Source organism: Lentinula edodes, assembly GCF_021015755.1.
Source record: "Lentinula edodes strain Le(Bin) 0899 ss11 chromosome Unknown C8R40scaffold_44, whole genome shotgun sequence".
Lineage (NCBI taxonomy): Eukaryota > Fungi > Basidiomycota > Agaricomycetes > Agaricales > Omphalotaceae > Lentinula > Lentinula edodes.
The window spans coordinates 207945-226369 of NW_025764350.1; the positions used below are offsets into that span (position 1 = coordinate 207945).

Below are 18425 nucleotides of genomic sequence, written 5' to 3' on the forward strand. Positions count from 1 at the left end.
AATTGTGGCTGCAGTCGAAGTCGAAAGGCAGCAGCGCGTGACAATACTGAAACTCGGGACACGAAATTTTCACACCTCAGCGCTTCAGCGTAAACGACTCTTAGCAAACCTCAACGATGCGGATTACGAACAATTCTATAAGTCTATTTCTTTAACCAAGGAGGCAGAAGCTCTGTCAATTCACCTGCATGATTACCTCGACACAGCTGCATAATCACATAGAGATTGACAATGATCAAGGTCATGATGGCCTCCAGAATTCCTGTTCCTGTCGAATGGTTGGGATTTTCGCCGCGAAACTTTCTACCCCACCTTGGAATTTGGTTTAAAGGCCTGCCATCGCGAGGCCCGACAGGAACAAAGTGGAATTTCGGAATGTTCTGGATGCAAATATCATCGAACTGTCGAAGCCATACCTAAGGAGGTTTCAGCCATTATTATGATCCTCGGGTGCCCCACGTAGGTACGAACTCACGCAAGAATTGGAAGGGTTAATTGTCCAGAAAAGCTTCGTTCCATCGTTGCTCATAATATATGCAGTCCAATAGTCTCCAAGATTCCTGTAGAAAGAGGAAAATTCATTCAGATAGGCTAGCACACATACAATTTACAGGATTGTTTAGATACCATTCGGCTCCATAGATAATCCACCGCATTCCACCTACTTTTCCTGTAGTCACATAGTCTCCAACTTGGCACGGCGAATTATTTGTCTGAGTTTGATATTCCGATTTTGATTCGTCAAAAGCCACAATGAGTCCATCGCCAGATATCTGCCACTGCGTATAGTAAAGGATTTTCAATGACGGAAATGAGAACTAGAGATTTCTAGCACATAATGAAGAATTGGACTTGCAGTAGCATCTGTTGATGCTGTACCAGACGTGATGGAAACACCAAGAGATTGAGGAGTAAGAATCTTCTCCTTATCGATCTGATCAGCACTATGAATGTGGATTTCATAAAACCCTGGGGGTAATGCGCTGGTGAACATGAATGTGTACGCCTCTGGGAATGACTGCAAACTACTTTATATCGTAAAACGGACATGTCCAGTCGAAATGGGGGGTGAACAGCAATGCACCGCCAACAAGACATCTGAGAAAATAGTGAATTACAAGCTTGAAGGATGGATGTTGATGGATGTCACCATGCAGTTAAGAGCACCGCCAACCACTCGATTATAGTCTACAAATCAGGATATTTTTCTTGAATTTCCCGAAACAATCTTCAAACCGTGTCAGGATGCGGAAGATGATGATTACCAGCGTTCCACGTCTTCCTCGGTAGTTCAACGCGAACACTTGTTATAAACAGGTTCGTCTGCCGTAGGTATAACGCCGTCAACCGCGGAGCTTTCTCTTCTATGTTCATGTGTGTATTCAATATTTCAAGATCTTCATGGATGCACTTTCCGGGGTGAAGTCTCGTTGAAGGATTGTTGCGCTTGAGAGTTTGGGTTGCGATACATCTGTCGACTAATGAATATAAGAAGAGTGAATCAGAGTGAGTCAAGAACGAACGGTTTTGACAGGGTTCTCATTTACCATCGACGATAAACGCCACTGCGACTGGCCACGTCTCTTTGTCGGTCGTAAGCTTTACTTCCTTAAGTTTGACTTCCTTGCATGTCCCGGGCGCTCAACGCGAAGAAACTTAACTGGCGCTAAGATAAGCATCCGTGATTAGATTGGATAAAAATATAGAGTGATGAGATGAAGTACATCCAGTGATCCACAACGACGACCAACAAAGTTTGTCCGGATTTGAAATCCCAAAGCATTCACTTACTGCCGTCGAACTTCGCCATATTGATGAATCCACCCTCTCATGGAAACCGACCAATCGCGCACAATATAAATCTATTCTTGTCTACGCAGGCAATGTGTTTAGATGTGTTACCGAATCCGCAGTGAAAGACTGAAGTGCTGTTGTAATCAACGTCATATAAGTAAGTGAACAGAATTACCTCTCTGACACCACCACCCACTATGAATGTCAGCGTTCACCCCCTAATTGTTGGGAGGAAGAAATATGTTGCGATCTCGCTATGTTTAGTGAGTCGTTGCTTTTTAGTTTTCAACTATGTATTAATAAAATTCATTTCAGGTCGGGATTTTATTCATTCGCGTACTCTTGTCTCCCCAAAATTACACATTCTCTTCAATGTCGGACTACAACTCCTATCACGAAAATCTACTGCTTCCTGCAGGCAAAGGCACAGCGAACGCCACTCTCGTCTTCCTAGCTCGAAATTCCGATCTTTCAGGCGTCCTTAACAGTATGCGGCACCTTGAAGATAAGTTTAACAAGGAGTATGGGTATCCTTGGGTGTTTCTAAATGAGGAAGAGTTTGACGGAGAGTTCAAGTCGTATGTGGTTAAACTCATCAAATAACAGCCACTCATTTGCTCCTGGTTCGAACTTACAGTGCTGTCCAGAAGGAATCGTCTGCCCCAATATCATTCGGTCTCATACCGAAAGAGCACTGGTACCAGCCGGATTGGATAGACGAGGAAAAAGCGACGGAAGGAAGGGCACAAATGCAAGCAGCAAACATCATATATGCCGGTATCTATCCTTCTTTTCCTTTCGAGAATGAGTTAACAGTGCTTTGTCTTAGATAGTGTGCCATACCGCAACATGTGTCGATTCAATTCCGGGGTGGGTTGGTCATATACTGGATTGTGGATATATTTGCTTATCCATCCTCAAGTTCTTTTTCAATCATCCTCTTCTACAACCGTACAGGTACTACTGGCGAGTTGAGTGAGTTCGACCGTTTCTTTACCACGATTCGGCGTTCCTGTCCTCGCATTTCTCAATTGTATTGTCGATTTCCACCCGATCCCATCTCACGATTTTAACTTTTCTCCCACTGCTTTCGGCTCCGTAATCCACACTCCCGCTAATGTCGTCTTTCTCACTGGTAGACCAGATATTCAATATTTCTGCGACGTGACCTACGATCCGTTTGATTACTTGCGAGATAACAAGAAGACGTATGGTCAGTGTGTTCAACTTATACCGGGTCGAGCTAATCACTGAAGCTAATTATCATTTTTTGATGTCCAGGTTTCACGATATCATTCTACGAGTGGGAAAAGACAATACCTACATTATGGGCCACGGTCAAAGGTGAACATCTTGCTGATCGTCGTCTACATTCATCAATCTCTTTCGATCATCACCTTCAATAATATCATACTCAATACGTCGTAGACTTCATGACCGCGCACCCTGAATACATCGCTTCTGAAAACGCCATGAACTATCTCAGCGACAACGATGGAGATTCCTATAATCTATGTCACTGTACGTACATCTTTTCGATTACCTCTAATCCTTTTTTGCTAAATTGGTTCAACTTCGTAATTTTACCCTTTATTACCTTATGTTTCTGGTTCCCTTCGGCCTCAGTCTGGAGTAATTTTGAGATTGCTGATATGGACTTCTGGAGAAGCGAGGCGTATGCTAAATTCTTCGAGTTCTTGGATTCAAAAGGAGGATTTTACTATGAGGTGAATATCGCACACACTATCCTTTCTTTCCTTTATCAGCTAATATAAAACTCGTTGCTTTTCCCTCAGCGTTGGGGAGATGCTCCAGTCCATTCCATTGCTGCTGCTCTTTTCCTGCCAAAGGATCAGCTGCATTTCTTCAGAGACATCGGCTACCGTCACGAACCATTCCAGCATTGTCCAAAAGGAGACGATTGGGTGAGGGGAAAGTGTACGTGTAATTCGCATGATACACTCGGTATGTTTTTTCTCTTGTAATGTTTGATTTTGACGACAATGCTAATGCTGGGAATCTCCTACAGACTACGCACCTCAATCATGTATTTCCCGATACGAAAAATTATTCCATTGATCGAAGAAACTGGAACTCGCTCGCTTGCTGGACCTGCGTACGTCGTCTTTGACTCTACTAAATGTACCTGCACCTCCTGTAATCCTCGTCATATCCATATTCTAATCCTACCCTACACGGACCTTTGTGAATATCCTTATATGTTTTATCCTCATATAGTACCGGTTTCAGCAAAATGCGAACCATTCTCGGCGAGAAATGGGCATCGTTGAGCGTTAGATCCCGGAAATAATGTCGGAGGTGGGCTCAGGCGGCCTTATAGAAAACTTTCTTCGGAAGATTGACAGAGAGCTGTGCGAACTCCTGGAAAAACGGATGAACGCTGACTGACGTTTACGTGTGCCACCGACCGTGTCCATGTTCATGATAAGGGGGTCGTTGTTCTGCTGACTACATGGAAGTGACATAGTGGTAGCTATGTTTACTAGCTTTCAATATGGCTTCCTTGTTTACTCGGTACCTCGGTACCTATTCTGTGATTGATGTCCTCTCTAGAAGTATATAACGCATTCGCTCACAAATGTACTTGAAGTTTCTAATCCTATGTCTCTTAGGCCTAACGCGAGCGAAACACGCAACACTGTCGATGTACTGATCGTAGGTGCAGGACCAGCAGGACTGATGGGAGCATATGCGCTTGCCAAAGCCGGAGTGTGTGTTCGAATTATTGAGAAAAGGTACGAATGAGCTTTTGCATTCGAGTCTACTGTCTAATACCAAGGAAACATTAGAGCTACAAGAGTAGCTGTGGGTCACGCTGACGGGCTCCAGCCACGTACAATGGAAGTTTTCAAGGTATTCAGACCATGTCTTTGGTTCGCCTGTGATTTCCATGATCGTCGTCGAACAGAGCTATGGCTTGCTCGATCGGGTGATGAAAGAGGGCAACCAGCTGCGAACGGCCGTAAGTTTCAGCATACTCAATGAATGTCTTTTCATTGCTCACGTTGACACCACAGGCCTTCTACAATCCAAATCCAAATAAGCCTGGAGAAATACAGGTCAGTGTACTCCATCTCTATAGCCAGTCTCGTATTGACCCCGCGATCGAAACTGAAATTCATAGCTTTCCGAACGTGTACCTTTTTTCAAGCCTAATATGCTTGACCCACGATATGACTTCGGGGTGAAACATTCATGAAAGCGGTATTGTTTACGACACTGATAATTCGCCAGGTCACTTTACATCAAGGCGCAATAGAGCAAATATTCCTGGACAACATGCAGGATATGGATCTCCAAGTTGATCGAAGCACCATACCTATCGCTATTGAGGTCAATGAGAACTCAGTTTCAGACCCGGATGCTCATCCTGTTAAGGCAGGTTTCACTTTCCACTATTTTGAAACTTCGTTAACCCTTGACTTCTAAAGGTGACAATTAAAAACGTAGATTCATCTGAAACGGAAGTAGTTCACGCTAAGTATGTTGTTGGTGCTGACGGTTCGTATGACTATTTCAAAAAATGATTTCTAACCCTTCTAACTCACCTTGCACTTTAGGTGCACATTCCTGGATCCGTCGAAATGTGCAGATTCCCGTGGATGAATCTTCTACACCTTACGTCTGGGGCGTTGTTGACCTAGTTCCCGAGACTGATTTTCCAGATTTTCGAAATTGGGCAGGGATACGTTCTGACAGTGGTTCTTGCATGATTATCCCTCGAGAACGCGACATGATTCGCATATACGTTCAGTTGGAAGGACAGAATGCTATTGATGCCACAAAGGAAGCAGCAGATGGGAGTAAAGTGAAAATGGGCCCGGAATGGATTTTGGATGTAAGTAAATCTGAAGCTTGAGACCATGGAAAAAGACGTACCGACAAGGAAAGCACAGGTTGCGAGAAAGACACTATATCCTTTCACAATTGTCCCTAAATCATTTGAATGGTCTTCAATCTACACGAGTTGAGTTTTTGCTGCTCATTGTGATGTTTCTCTGACATGGTTCGTAGTCGCCCAAGGAGTCGCATCCAGATATTCCGTGCGTGATCGGGTATTCATTGCTGGCGACGCTTGCCATACTCATTCACCCAAAGCCGGTAAGCCCTGATTTAAAGCTTGAATAAAATTACAACTCATTTCAAACAGGACAAGGAATGAATGCAAGTATTAATGATACATATAACCTTGGTAGGCTCTGGTGCTTCCTGGTAGATGGGTATATGTACTGAATTTGCATTTCTTCTGTACAGCATGGAAGCTAGTATGGGTTCTGCGTGGCTGGTCCAATCGCACGCTCTTAAAAACTGTGAGTTGCCACTGTGAATGTCAACTTTGATGTAACTGAAGTCATTGTCCAACCATAGTATGAGTTTGAAAGACGCCAGTACGCACTAGACCTAATTGCCTTCGACAAAAAATTGGCCAAACTCATTTCGGAAAAGACCCACAATGAGTCGAACGTGAATGGTGCCATGCGCACTGCATATATGTCGTGAGCCTGGATTTTACTCAACCATAACATGGATATTATAATCATCGTACAGAATGATTCAAAAGAGTACTGAGTTTTCGAGTGGCATTGGCGTCCACTACTTGCCTTCTGACATCGTCGACATCAAGAATCAAGGCCTAGCCAGCGGTATTGTCATTGGGAAACGAATGCCTCCCGGAACGGTAGTTCGACTGTTGGATTTCTGTCCGATCCATATCCATGATCTCCTACCATCCGACACACGATTCAAGATATTGGTCTTTGCTGGTAATGCGTCGAGCTCTGCTCAACGCATGAGACTTCAGCAGCTTGCAGTAAAGATTGGTAATTTACGCTCCCTGCTAGGCCTGGACATTCTTCCGGGAAATAGCAGTCAAAGCGGGCTTGATGTGCTGACCATACTAAGCACAAAACTAGAGCTGGCATTGTTCAAGGAATTACCCTTAAAGCTGCGATCTCATTGGTCTAAGTGAGCTATCCAATGCTCAATACAAGTCAATACTTATGGGTTTCTAGAGTTTATGTTGACTACATAGATACGAACCCTGGCACAGACCACATTCAAGTTTATCAAAACTACGGTATTGGGGTCGATGGCATCCTGGTTGTAGTTCGTCCAGATGGATATGTCGGTGCAATCGCTACGATTGATGACTTCGAACACATCAAACACTATTTTTCAAGCTTTTTAGAGACACCCAAGTAAAAGTTACAATATGCTCTGAGTCTGTTGTTTAGAAATTCCAGCCTAAATTTGGGCTCTAAGGTAGTTGTGAAGGGGTCAAACTATTATATATAGGGCATAGTCCTTTCCAATCCGCTGAATTAATGACTATTAGTATATACTCATTACTGGGATTGAAATGTAGCAATGCCATACCAGGAATCATGTCATCTTTCTTTGTATCCCGTGTGTCCTCAGCTAAAACGACCGCAAGCCCCAAACTCAAATGAAGATCAATGTGACTAGAGAGGAACATATAATGTTATTCAAAGGAAACCAAACCAAACAAAGCGGCGACAAACCAATGCAAAAACCAGGGTCCAGCATTATCTGTAACAAATCTGATGGTGGTTTGGTTCTTCATGGCCACAAGAGTAGTATCTCGGCGGACCTATGTATAGTAGCCTCAACCTCAGTAGTCTGAGTTTGATTGAAAAAACTTACTGGGTTTTTGAAGTTGTATTCTGAACTATCAGAGGTTCGAACAACATCAAATGCATGCTGAATTTTTATCAATCAGTTCAATTCCCAGCGTAGAGAATTAGTCTGCTTACGCCATGTAAATGGAAGGGATGAGGTCCCGCAGGAGCATCTCCACCAAAAAAGTTAATTTCAATAACCTTATTAGGAGGAAGAGTGTGTACCCCTCCTTTTGGTAGTAAATCCTGTGCGTGGTGTGCCCCACTCAAAATTTGCAACAATACTGGTACAGTAGGTGATTCAAAGACTACACCATTCATCGAGAAGAGCACCATTTCCGCATCGAAGCCGAGGGTGAAGTTCAAGACTAGATCTGCACCACCTGGATAGGGGTTTCCTGGTGCACCTGGGTTCTCTAGGGGATGAAGATCCCCTTCTCGGAAGATCATCACATCGGATGACAGAGGCTGAGATGTCTGAGGTTCTTCCTCAGGTGCACCTACGTACCGAAGGATGGCAGAATTAACACCGTTAGTAAAGTTATGAGCTCCTACACCGGTATTGGACAGTGCTCGGATGCGGTAGTTGGATATTGGTCGGTTGGCGTTGAGAACGAATGAGTACCGTTGAGCAGGGTAGATCTCGATGAAATTGACGGTGTGAGGTAGAGTGTTGATTCCGTCGACCTCGATGATGGTGAGGTTGTGGTTGTCGATGGAGAAGCCGTGGAAGGCATCGAAGGACATGTCAATTAAGCGGAATCGATAACGCTTTCCGTGCTCAACATTGATGACGGTGAGTGGGGTATCAGGCTATATCGTGAAAGTGGTTAGCCATCATGTTCTAAGAAACCTCATGAGCTTAATGTACTCACTCCTCCAACATAACGGCCGTTCCCGTTAATCAGTGTCGCGTCAGCATTTGGTACGACAAGGGCTGCAAGGAGTTGCAAGCTTGTAAGATGGAACCTAGTTGCAAAACCCCGTCGGCGTGATCAGCTTTCCAACTGGCAGGAAAAGGATGGGACAAACCAGTCCGCAATTGTGATAATAGTCGACTCTAGTGATATAGAAAGTTGAGGGTGAAAGATAAGTGGAGACTCGTGGTCGGTGTTCAAGTTTGACTATACCGTCATCAACATCGTACAAGTCTTGATGAGGGTCTTCAGGATCGTAGATGACAATAGGGCCTCTTAGACCGTCGCCATACTACATAATCAAGAAGGAAAATCCATATACGTCAGGTTTGGCTCCTCTCAGTAAACAAAGTACATACGGACCTGTACCGAAAGATGACTATGGTACCAGAAAGTCCCCGCTTGGTCTGGAACTCCAAAGTCATACAAGAATGAATGGTTTGTTGCGATAGGGCATTGCGAGACAAACGCGACTCCGTCTGCATAGTTTGTTGTTTTTTGGAAGAGACCATGCCAATGCTGCGGAAGGACTGATTTAGCACTGATTTCATATACGTGAAGAAAGACACGGCTGGAAGTTGAGTTTGGGGGAAAGGACTTGCAATGCTGGTGCTCCTATCCATCGTTGGGTCTGTGAGTAGATCCGTTACGTTGATCGTGAATCTATCGCCCTAGACATTGGTTAGGTATGATGGGCACTTCAACTTGAAGTACATGTGCAGAATCCACCTTTCGACCGGTAATCAAAGGTCCAGGAAAAGACGCATCCTGTGGCGTTCTACCGGCAAGGACAGTTCTGTCTCAGGATAGAAGGATAGCAAAACGATTGAAACTTAGCAATATATGAAGGGAAAAGAAATAAGAGAGAGCCCACGAGCGCTGAAATCCGTCTGGAGCAATGTCCTTATTGACTATGAAAAGTTGGTCATGGTGATCTATTTTTTCATGCCAAATTTTATCGCGAGGATGGGATTTCACAATTTCGACGCCGCTCACGAGACGGAGGCTCGTAGGTACGCACAAGAGCCAAAATCCAAAGACAACGTTGATAAGAAACATTGCGAGTCTGGATGAGCTTGCAAGCTTGTGCTCTCTTCGAGTAGATGATGCAACAAGAACAGTCCATCGCAAAGTCTTTATATGACCGGCATTTTTACTCTCTGCCTCGTGGCTAGGCAAAACGGCCTTGAGCTTCGAACCCTAGTTCCAACAAGGCTTACTTACGCTTCCTTACGATGTAGAATCATCTTCATCAGTATTGAAGCGTCTGTATTCTACAGGATGGGACAAAGGACTACCTCGGCTCTTGTGAAGCCTGAGACATTTGTGCGTCGGAAGGCAAGTCGGAAGAGACTAGAAGGACCGGGCTCGTAGTGTGCAAGTGCGTAAAGATAGGACGAGGATTTCGGATGCAATTGAATGGATGGATCAAGAGGTACGACTGTAGTAGGATGTACCTTTTCAGGTACCCTGTGTGATGTGGTACGGATTCGGCGAGTAAAGGAGACTAAGTGATCACCGCGCTCTCAGTGTGACGTGTGCAACACCTCGACTCGGAAGAGGGCGGAAATAGAATCTCAGAATGCCGATTGCAGAACGGAGAGTTCAGAGTGATGCGGCGATTGTAGGTCAAACGGAATCGGCCACAGTTGTAGTTACGAACAGAGCAATTTTGCTGTCCACGAACGATATTCATGGCTTTGCATAGAAGTCCTGCCTCGTTATAATTGACTTTTGTTCCTAGAATCAGCTTGTCCTGACTCCCTGATATGAAAGTAAGACTCGGAAGATACCAGAACTGAAAAGGTATCGAATTACCTGCATACCAAAGTTCAGGTCGAGATTGACCTTTAGGGCCTCGGCGACGGTACTATAAAACAACCACGAGCTTTCCACAAGGTGCACGGCGGAGAAATGAGTGAGTAATAAAGGAAGTGGATTATATCAAAGTTTATGAAAATGTCGTACGCGGCCTTGAGTTGCACGCAGGACGGCCGAAAATGGCGATTGACGTTGGAAGATCACCTGAATCGTGAAGCAATAAAAGCTGTAAAATTGCACCTCGTCGGATAATGTTACAGGTAGAAATTCGATCCAGAACTCGGAGAGGCAAGATAGGGCAAGATTGAAGCCGGTATGACGGATTCCGGTCGGTCTCGGATTCCGGACATTCCGATCCCAGCTCGCAGACTCTCTCTCAAAACTCAGCGCCTTTCATCATCCCAATAAGCTACTCGTCTGTTTTTGTTCCGCCAGCTGACTAGTCTACTCAAGTCATTCTTCGAACTCTCCGCCAATGACTACCTACTGGAAATTATCAGGAAATTGCTAGGAGTTGCGCATGGCAGTGAAAGAATAAAGCCACCGCGCAAATACTGTCTCGGGAAATTCCTTGGCAAAATTGGGGTATCACGGGTTGGCCCACGAATTATGCTGGAACACAAATCTCTGTCAGAGACATAGAGAACCACTATAAAGCTGAAGCTTCAATGGCAGCTGCTTTCTACTCCGACGTTGAATCCGACTAGTAATGATATATATAAATCAGTGCCAAAATGCTTGCAGGATACAGACGCTGTAAAGACCTTACCTTGAGAGAGGGGACAACTCCTGGCTGGAAAGAGTTCACTCAGGATACCTGGCGTAAAATTGACATCGCGGGATGCATATGGGCTGGGTGCAGTAGCCGGAACCTTGAAGGATCATAGATCCCGAGTATCCAAGTTGCCTAAGGGTTGGATATATTCAAGAAGACGAAGGTCATACTGAAAAAGTGGTCGCGTTTATTGCAGGCATTAGTCCTGAGTCATTATTATAAGTTAGATTATATGAAGGACTCGGAAGACGGTAGTATCTGCAGCCCCCCTGTAGATAACCTACAACCAGTCTACAAACCGAGACTATCTGTCCCGTCGACATTTCAGATCCACTTTCAGATGCCAGTAGCCCAAATAGTGGTATGATGTTGTTGAGGGTGGAATGACCCAAGGTTGAAATTCAAAATTGAGCGATGGATCAAGAAAGTGGTACAAATAGGTGGACGAGATGAAGAAGTGCAATTAAATGTCACAAACAAGCTCAAAGACCGAAACCGGTGTGACGTAATTGGCTCCGTCGTTAATTTCGTGTACAGGTGACTGCTCTCTGCAATGGTCACATAAAATCACTGCTCGCCACCTCCTGTCTGCCACCGATGCCACCGAAATGCACAGCCGCTAAGACTTCGTTGTCGTGGACTCTTTCAGGCCATAAATTTAGCGCAAGTGTGATATCTTGGAAAGCAGTGTCTATCTCTTGAAGCACAGTGGTGCAAACAGGTGGATGTCTTGAGAAGGTCGGCTGAGGTACGTGTCAAACCATCCAATTTGGTTTCCTCAAAATTGATCCATTCATATTTGCAGATTGGACGGTACCGATATCGTTCAAGTGTCCCATGCAAACAAAACGGATAGAGTTTTTCCTATGATCTGTGCATCAAAAATCTGGCAATGTCGGCGCTGTGTACTGCGAGATTCTGCAGGACTATGCGTTGTCTGATAATTCTCGTCACGTCGGTGGTTCCATTCCATCTATGTTTCGACTCTCATCCGAGTCGTTTGCTTTGTTTGAGCCCCATCGATTGCCATCAAATGCTGTGTCCTACTTGTTCTATCTCCTTCCCCGACGGGTGGACAGATGCAGAGGATAGGATAGGATCAGAGTAAATGAGTTTCGGGTGTTCAAGGCTGTTTTCGGTCCTAAGGACTGAGATTTCAAATCATATCCGATCTTAGTTTGACGCGATGGGGATCGAATGAAAGGAAAGGAAAACCGACACGAAGAGAGTCGGTATGGAAAATATGGAATGAGACCGATGAGAAGGGTTGACTCTGGTTGACATCAAAAAATACCCAATCCTTGGCTTATGTACGTTTCTACCTTTGTGGCATGACTTGTTGCTCCTGCTCGTCGGTATTGGAATTTCTCCTATTTGCTGTGCACAGGAAGCAATTCATCCTATCGCGCAGATTATCCGATTCAGGACATATAAAAAGGAACTCCAACACGAATAGGCGATCCCCGCGCTGGTCGCTCCTACCACATACATTTCTCTTCCCCGCTTTGTGAGTGATTTCTCTCTTCTTCAGTAATCCTGCTCTACAACTTACTGTGCTCTGGTATTCCCCGCATTTGTGGTTGTTCAGTTATTTGTAGGTTCACATAAATCTTCGAAGAATCAATATGCTGTGCGGAAGTTTCTTGTGTTCCCTATGTTTATGCGTGCTTTTGGCTTTCTCCGCCGCCGAGGCAATCCCTCTATCCCAGGACCGTACTGGATTAATGTCCCCGGATCATGTAAGTTGTTCTAACAAAATTGACCATTTTTCTGACTGTCCTTGTCCACTCCAGTCTACGTTTCTCGCCAGGAATGAACCTAGAGGAGCATACCAGTCATCGTCAAATCCAACGCCTCGAGCCTTATCTGAACCGATCATGCTGTACTATTTCACATGTGGACCCACAGTCACTTTGTTTGCCCAGGGACATAGTCTAAAAGATGTGTACCGGCCTGTATTGGGAAAAAGCAAGTGTCATGCGCTTTGCCTCTTGATGACTCGAAGACTCACATGCTCATCATGTGTAGGAAAGCTGCTAATGTTTCCTGACCAGGGTATTGGTTCGTTCGCACCCCGGAGGTGCAAAGACAATAACTTTGCTGTTGTTGGTGAGTCTTCCTTCCTTATTACACCGTCCTTCCTCCATCTAGCGGGTCACGAGTATGTTGAACTTATACTCGAATACTACAGAATTCGAACTCGATACAAGCAAAGGGCTGATGTAAGTCTTCGAAGCTTTCTAATGTTTCCAAGTATTCACTTCTACTCATCGCAGCGTGCAGGACAAGAGAAGTATGAGAAGCTCGAGTTCGAGCCTTTTCAGCCTTGGTCGAGGGAAGGTAAGCTGGCCAGGTGAACTGATTCTCGTGCCATCTCAACCTTTTGTTTCTATACAGTCAGATGTCATTCTATCGTAAGCATATCCTTACCTTGCTCTTGTCCAAAATCTCATCGAATCCAACCGAAGTCCCACAATGAAGTCGAATGCCATGGCTACACTGGGTCACTGACAAAGGTGTGCAATAATTCTTTACACCTTGATTTCTGTCGGTGCAAATACTAATCGTATTCGTGATCACTCTGCTTTGATAGCTGCTCAACTACCCGCTTTAAAATATGTATCTTATAAGATAAGTACATCGGCAGATGGCGCTTGGACTGAAATGAAGAATGCAAAACGAGGGAAGGGACGGATGATTATAGATTAGTTTGGTTTTGCCCCAGGTGCTTAACATACGAGCATGCATAGTCCATACTCAGAAGGGTAGTGCGAGGGGTTAGAGGGAGGCAGGTAGCTGTTCTAGTGAGGAACATTTTCTACGTTTGAATGTTTAGTCGTGCCACTCGAGGACCTCTTCTCAGGTATATAGTACTTCTTACACTTGACTATCAACTATGTTAGAGGGTTTTATTATGGTCTGGCCCGAGTTAATGCAGATAACAGTGTTCTGTCCACTATATGACAACTTGAAGAATGAAAGAACAACGTGTTGACGATTTGATCATTTGGATTACCTATCTGCGGCTTTCTTTGTTCTTTGTTATAAACGCGACGGGCAAGTGGCATCTAGCATCTTTCCTCTCTACAGTCATCTTTTGGGACCATATCGTGTACGTGTTTTTTTCTGATCCCTAGTGCAATGCCTAATCATCACAATTCATCACGTAGGTACAATATCCTTCATGGTAAACTATGAGTCGGAGTGCCCACAATGTGGCTATTCCTCCAAAACCAAACTTCCTCCCATCTCGTCCAATAGTCCCCGTATCGCCGAGTTATGCCGCACAAACAATCGTCCCACTCCAGAAGAAGAAAAGGAACTTAGATCCTTCGTTGAGGAAGGGCAATCTGTCCTCAATCATATCGAAACTCGAATTGCTTTGATGAAGGCCTCACTGCAGGCCCTCGAAAATGCCAGAGACCTCCTTCGACCCGTAGTCATGCAGTACAAAGCGTCTCTCAATCCGATAAGGCGCCTGCCCTCTGACATATTGGGACGCATCTTCTTCTATGGTGTGGGTTATGATAAAGATCCCGAGGAGTATTTCGACTTTGCTTCACAATCTTTGGACTTAAATTCGCCTCCGTGGGTATATGGACGCGTCTGTCATCGATGGAAGGATATCATTCACAACACGCCTTTTCTCTGGACACGAGTGAAGATAGAGCTGTGTAAAATACAAACTAAAACTTCCTCTAATTTGCGTATTCCTTTGACGCTCTCGCTCATGTCAATCTACTTTCGACGTTCAAAGGCGCTTCCACTCATTATCTACCTCGATATGTCCTCCGATGAGTCATCGCTCTCTGTTTCTAATCACATCATTTATATCTCCAACCTTATCCTCACACACTCTTGGCGATGGGAGCTGTTGGTTCTTTCTGGAGGGCAAGGAATTGGTCCTGCTGCGATTTCCGAGGACACCTTCTCATCATTGGAGCGGATAGAGATCCGGGAGTCGAATTCACCAAGTACTTCAAGCTCGTTGGATATCGTAGCGCCGAAATTGAGGGCATGGTCAACAGTGGGAAATACATGGTCAAATCCTGTCAAAACTATGCCGCCGAGCTCGTTCTATCACCAAATCACAGAATATTCTATTTCAGCAGTAGCGTCCAGCGAGGTTCTGAAAGCTATTTCACAGCTTCCAAATCTCCGTAAACTCTCCGTGCGGTGTCTTTTGGTTGGCGATGATTCTCAAAGATCAAAGGTTGTCCTCTACCTTCCCAAACTCGAGGAGTTTTCCATTGAACAGAGGAATCCGCTTGCGCTTTATCCTGCTCTCGTGGATCTTCTAGACTCACTTTCTTGTCCAGCACTCATCCGTCTTACCGTCATTGCCTCTGGAATCGTCAGTGACGCAGTCAAACGATTCGAAGAGCGGTCAAATTTCCAACTTCAACATCTAGTTGTCGGGAAAGATGCGGAAAAATTTGTGAACGGCCTGTTGAACTCACTTGTGCTCCGACGTATACTGATTAGGGGTGATCACTCTCCCTCGTCCGTGCTCTTGGTGCTTCATGAAATTTTCGGAATGTATTCCCACAAGGCTCCACTGCCGAACCTTCGTGAATTGCAGTTCCATTGGAATCCATCCTTACCTCTTGTAGATTTTGATATAATGGGCACGCTCTATTTTTGTGTTCACTCTCGAATGAAGTGCTCAAACGCACTGGGAGTAAAACCGCTCAGTGTATTCATCACAGCACCTGATGAACAAGCAAGGAGGATGCTTAGCCACCCACAATTGAGGGACATTCATTCAATGGGAGCGACGGTCGATATCATAGCTATATGACCCTACGACCCGCAGCTCTACCACCATGCAGGGACCCAGTCAAGGTGTACCCATATCAGAAGAATGGAGAAAGGCAACAGACGAGGATATTACTTATTTGTTTCCATGACTCCCCGCGCCTTAGTACTTAGACTTACTTACTTGCGGTTAATGAAGAGTTTTTTTAAAAAAAAAAATCATAGCTATATGAATTCAGTACTTGTACGCATACTATATTGTGAGAACATACACTGATTCTGTGGAATTCAGTAGTTCTTTCGAAATGGAAAAATATCTGCACTGATACTTGTACATTTATCTCGCTTTTAGCACAGGATATGCTTCTCGCAGACCTACAGTAGAAAATGAAAGAGAGGTTCTCACCGGGGGAAGAGAAAAGTCATACATACCACGTAAAACCAAGTGAGTAATATAGTCTGAAGTAATCATTTATTTCGTACATTTCTCGACCCATAAAATGATTGAGATCTGATTATTTTTAGGATATGGGACGTATCTAGAGGCGAAATCATGTCATTTTGCTGTCTCAATGGCTCGATTCAAGATCTGAACACCGTATAGTCAGGAAATGCTCAATCCGGCAGGTGCGACACTCATCTTCCTGAACCACAATATCACATCGTGTGTATGTACGTGTTCTAACTCCCCCTGCATTGTTTGATAAATTTCCAGTATTTTCCATGATGGACACAGAGGAGTCGGCGTGTCCTCAATGCGGCTATTTCTCCAAACGCAAACTCCCTGTTTCTCCATCTGACAGCTCCCGTATCGCCGAGCTATGTTCCACAAGCCAATGTCCCACTGTGGAAGAAGAGAAGAGTTTCCAATCTTTTGTAGGGGAAGGGCAATCTTTCCTTAACGATCTCGATACTCGTATTGCTTTGATGAAAACTTCAATACAGGCGCTCGAAAATACCAGAGAACTCCTCAAACCCGTGGTCATGCAGTACAAAGAGTCTCTCAATCCGATAAGACGAGTGCCTTCTGATGTATGGGGACATATTTTCTTCTACGGTGCAGGTTACGATAAAGACCACGAGGAGTATTTCGACTCTGCTTCACATTCTTTGGACCTCAATTCGCCGCCGTGGGTCTATGGACGTGTATGTCGTCAATGGAAGGATATTATTCACAATATGCCTTCCCTCTGGACACGAGTGAAGATAAAGCTGCATAAAATGCAAACCAGTGATTCGCATATCCCTATGGTGCTCCTGCTCATTTCAATCTACTTTCGACATTCGAAGACGCTTCCACTCATCGTCTACCTCGATATGTCCTCTCCCGAGTCATCACCCTCTATCTCTGACTTCATCACTGACATCTCCAACGTTGTCCTCACACACTCTTGGCGTTGGAAGTTGTTGGTTCTTGCAGGAGGACAAGGAACTGGTGCTACCTCGGTTTCGGAAGATGACTTCATATCGTTGGAGCGAATAGAGATCCGGGAGTCAGATTCACGAGATGGTCCTACAAGCTCGTTGGAGATTGTAGCGCCCAAGTTGAGAGCATGGTCCACAGTGGGAAGTTGCTGGTCGAACTCTGTAAAAATTATGCCCACGAGCTCGCTTTTCCATCAGATTACAAACTACAGCATTTCAGCAGTAGCGTCCAGCGAGGTCTTGAAGATTATTCCGCAGTTTCCAAATCTTCGCAAACTCTCGGTACGGGGTCTCTTGGTTGGTAATGATCGCCCACGTTCTGAGGTTATTCTTTGCCTCCCCAACCTCGGCGAGTTTTCAATAGAACAGTACAATCCTCTTACGGCCTTTCCTGCTCTCACGGCACTTCTGGACTCACTTTCTTGTCCAGTGCTCACACACCTGACTGTGATCGCCTCTGGAATTATCAGCGATGCAGTGAAACGATTTGAAATGCGATCGAAGTTCCAATTGGAACATTTGATCGTCGGGAGAGATGCGGGAAAATTCGTGAAAGGCCTTTTGAATCCCCTTGTACTCCGAAGTATTGCCATCAGAGGTGATCACTCTTTCTCATCTGTTCATCTAGTGCTTTCGGAAATCACTGGAACGGATGCTCAAACACCTTCCTTTCCGGACCTTCGTGAATTGCAATTCTACTGGAATCAATCCTTATCGATGTCCCCGGTGGACTTCAAGATAATGGATATGGTATATGCTTGTGTCAACTCTCGAATCCAGCGCTCAAACGCTACGGGAGTAGCATCACTCAAAATGCTTATCACAGCATCCGATGAACAAGCGAGGAAGATGCTTGACCACCCACTATGGAGGGACCTACGTTCCAAAGGAGCCGCCATTGATATCATAGCTCTATGAATTGGACCACTTGTGCTACATGATTTGGATAATCGAAATTTGACGTGTACGATACTTGGGATTGAGAGCAATCTACTATTCTGTATTCAATGAAGCTCTCATTTTAGGAAGAATAATGTGTTATTGTGAAGCACGAGCGATAGGGACAAGGACAAGGACATTGAGTCGGCTCAAATAGTGCTCATATACATTAACACTCCGAATGACTGCATCCTGAAGACATCAATTCAACATCACACTATCTCTGGTGTCTTCGCAATGCTGAAAATTTCGTGATAGAACAACAAGAAGGTTTTGAAGAGATTATGTTTCACAAGCTATTGAGGGCATTTACCACTGAGGAATATTGGACAGCAC

At 44.7% G+C, this 18425-nt stretch overlaps 7 protein-coding genes across 7 annotated transcripts; 5 read left to right on the top strand and 2 right to left on the bottom strand.

Annotated features, from left to right (window-relative positions):
- Window positions 1-74: 74 nt before the first annotated feature.
- On the bottom strand, window positions 75-1257 carry C8R40DRAFT_641521 (uncharacterized protein). Its single transcript, XM_046235746.1, has 5 exons — window positions 1151-1257; window positions 857-1098; window positions 628-779; window positions 476-560; window positions 75-416 (listed from the first exon to the last, which is right to left on the bottom strand). The coding sequence occupies exons 2-5, from the start codon at window positions 992-994 to the stop codon at window positions 144-146; spliced, it is 648 nt and encodes a 215-aa protein (XP_046081612.1). The 5' UTR covers window positions 995-1098; window positions 1151-1257; the 3' UTR covers window positions 75-143.
- Window positions 1258-2283: 1026 nt separating this feature from the next.
- On the top strand, window positions 2284-3873 carry C8R40DRAFT_1056648 (glycosyltransferase family 15 protein; the record flags this gene model as incomplete). The annotated part of the gene is made up of 10 exons (XM_046225097.1): window positions 2284-2372; window positions 2432-2571; window positions 2624-2664; window positions 2717-2769; window positions 2934-3007; window positions 3076-3138; window positions 3223-3315; window positions 3421-3521; window positions 3591-3759; window positions 3824-3873. 10 exons carry the CDS (start codon window positions 2284-2286, stop codon window positions 3871-3873), a joined length of 873 nt encoding a protein of 290 aa, XP_046081613.1.
- Window positions 3874-4416: 543 nt separating this feature from the next.
- Window positions 4417-7017, top strand: C8R40DRAFT_1163144 (FAD binding domain-containing protein; the record flags this gene model as incomplete). The annotated part of the gene is made up of 15 exons (XM_046230339.1): window positions 4417-4550; window positions 4605-4659; window positions 4724-4777; window positions 4833-4874; window positions 4940-4999; window positions 5050-5187; window positions 5247-5316; window positions 5376-5653; window positions 5712-5781; window positions 5830-5916; window positions 5966-6007; window positions 6070-6125; window positions 6184-6311; window positions 6364-6780; window positions 6828-7017. The coding sequence occupies 15 exons, from the start codon at window positions 4417-4419 to the stop codon at window positions 7015-7017; spliced, it is 1821 nt and encodes a 606-aa protein (XP_046081614.1).
- Window positions 6828-9654, bottom strand: C8R40DRAFT_642440 (laccase). Its single transcript, XM_046235749.1, has 12 exons — window positions 9246-9654; window positions 9101-9167; window positions 8974-9042; window positions 8735-8890; window positions 8585-8663; window positions 8487-8514; window positions 8330-8423; window positions 7590-8267; window positions 7480-7536; window positions 7338-7426; window positions 7192-7277; window positions 6828-7131 (listed from the first exon to the last, which is right to left on the bottom strand). Exons 1-12 carry the CDS (start codon window positions 9428-9430, stop codon window positions 7073-7075), a joined length of 1647 nt encoding a protein of 548 aa, XP_046081615.1. The 5' UTR covers window positions 9431-9654; the 3' UTR covers window positions 6828-7072.
- A 2505-nt stretch (window positions 9655-12159) lies between these two features.
- C8R40DRAFT_642166 (uncharacterized protein) lies at window positions 12160-13700 on the top strand. Its single transcript, XM_046235748.1, has 9 exons — window positions 12160-12474; window positions 12556-12706; window positions 12761-12935; window positions 12996-13076; window positions 13159-13189; window positions 13244-13307; window positions 13365-13381; window positions 13436-13483; window positions 13561-13700. The coding sequence occupies exons 2-8, from the start codon at window positions 12593-12595 to the stop codon at window positions 13476-13478; spliced, it is 525 nt and encodes a 174-aa protein (XP_046081616.1). The 5' UTR covers window positions 12160-12474; window positions 12556-12592; the 3' UTR covers window positions 13479-13483; window positions 13561-13700.
- Window positions 13701-13997: 297 nt separating this feature from the next.
- On the top strand, window positions 13998-15899 carry C8R40DRAFT_1240419 (uncharacterized protein). The gene is made up of 2 exons (XM_046233517.1): window positions 13998-14079; window positions 14138-15899. The coding sequence occupies exon 2, from the start codon at window positions 14152-14154 to the stop codon at window positions 15766-15768; it is 1617 nt and encodes a 538-aa protein (XP_046081617.1). The 5' UTR covers window positions 13998-14079; window positions 14138-14151; the 3' UTR covers window positions 15769-15899.
- A 232-nt stretch (window positions 15900-16131) lies between these two features.
- On the top strand, window positions 16132-18255 carry C8R40DRAFT_642462 (uncharacterized protein). Its single transcript, XM_046235750.1, has 5 exons — window positions 16132-16352; window positions 16441-16925; window positions 17520-17723; window positions 17779-17900; window positions 17953-18255. Exons 1-4 carry the CDS (start codon window positions 16337-16339, stop codon window positions 17890-17892), a joined length of 819 nt encoding a protein of 272 aa, XP_046081618.1. The 5' UTR covers window positions 16132-16336; the 3' UTR covers window positions 17893-17900; window positions 17953-18255.
- Window positions 18256-18425: the final 170 nt, after the last annotated feature.

What these genes read in the sequence shown, in the direction of transcription:
- C8R40DRAFT_641521 (XM_046235746.1), bottom strand. Translation starts at nt 994, where the DNA reads ATGTTCACCAGCGCATTACCCCCAGGGTTTTATGAAATCCACATTCAT. An exon ending in ATTATCTATGGAGCCGAATG is followed by an intron (nt 561 to 627) that starts GTATCTAAACAA and finishes CTCTTTCTACAG; the next exon opens with GAATCTTGGAGACTATTGGA. An exon ending in TTAACCCTTCCAATTCTTGC is followed by an intron (nt 417 to 475) that starts GTGAGTTCGTAC and finishes AAACCTCCTTAG; the next exon opens with GTATGGCTTCGACAGTTCGA.
- C8R40DRAFT_642440 (XM_046235749.1), bottom strand. Translation starts at nt 9,430, where the DNA reads ATGTTTCTTATCAACGTTGTCTTTGGATTTTGGCTCTTGTGCGTACCT. An exon ending in ATAGTCATCTTTCGGTACAG is followed by an intron (nt 8,664 to 8,734) that starts GTCCGTATGTAC and finishes TTGATTATGTAG; the next exon opens with TATGGCGACGGTCTAAGAGG. An exon ending in AATACAACTTCAAAAACCCA is followed by an intron (nt 7,427 to 7,479) that starts GTAAGTTTTTTC and finishes TACTATACATAG; the next exon opens with GTCCGCCGAGATACTACTCT.
- C8R40DRAFT_642166 (XM_046235748.1), top strand. Translation starts at nt 12,593, where the DNA reads ATGCTGTGCGGAAGTTTCTTGTGTTCCCTATGTTTATGCGTGCTTTTG. An exon ending in CCGGCCTGTATTGGGAAAAA is followed by an intron (nt 12,936 to 12,995) that starts GCAAGTGTCATG and finishes CATCATGTGTAG; the next exon opens with GAAAGCTGCTAATGTTTCCT. An exon ending in CAATAACTTTGCTGTTGTTG is followed by an intron (nt 13,077 to 13,158) that starts GTGAGTCTTCCT and finishes CGAATACTACAG; the next exon opens with AATTCGAACTCGATACAAGC.
- C8R40DRAFT_1240419 (XM_046233517.1), top strand. Translation starts at nt 14,152, where the DNA reads ATGGTAAACTATGAGTCGGAGTGCCCACAATGTGGCTATTCCTCCAAA.
- C8R40DRAFT_642462 (XM_046235750.1), top strand. An exon ending in TGCCTTCCCTCTGGACACGA is followed by an intron (nt 16,926 to 17,519) that starts GTGAAGATAAAG and finishes TCAATAGAACAG; the next exon opens with TACAATCCTCTTACGGCCTT. An exon ending in AAGGCCTTTTGAATCCCCTT is followed by an intron (nt 17,724 to 17,778) that starts GTACTCCGAAGT and finishes CTGTTCATCTAG; the next exon opens with TGCTTTCGGAAATCACTGGA.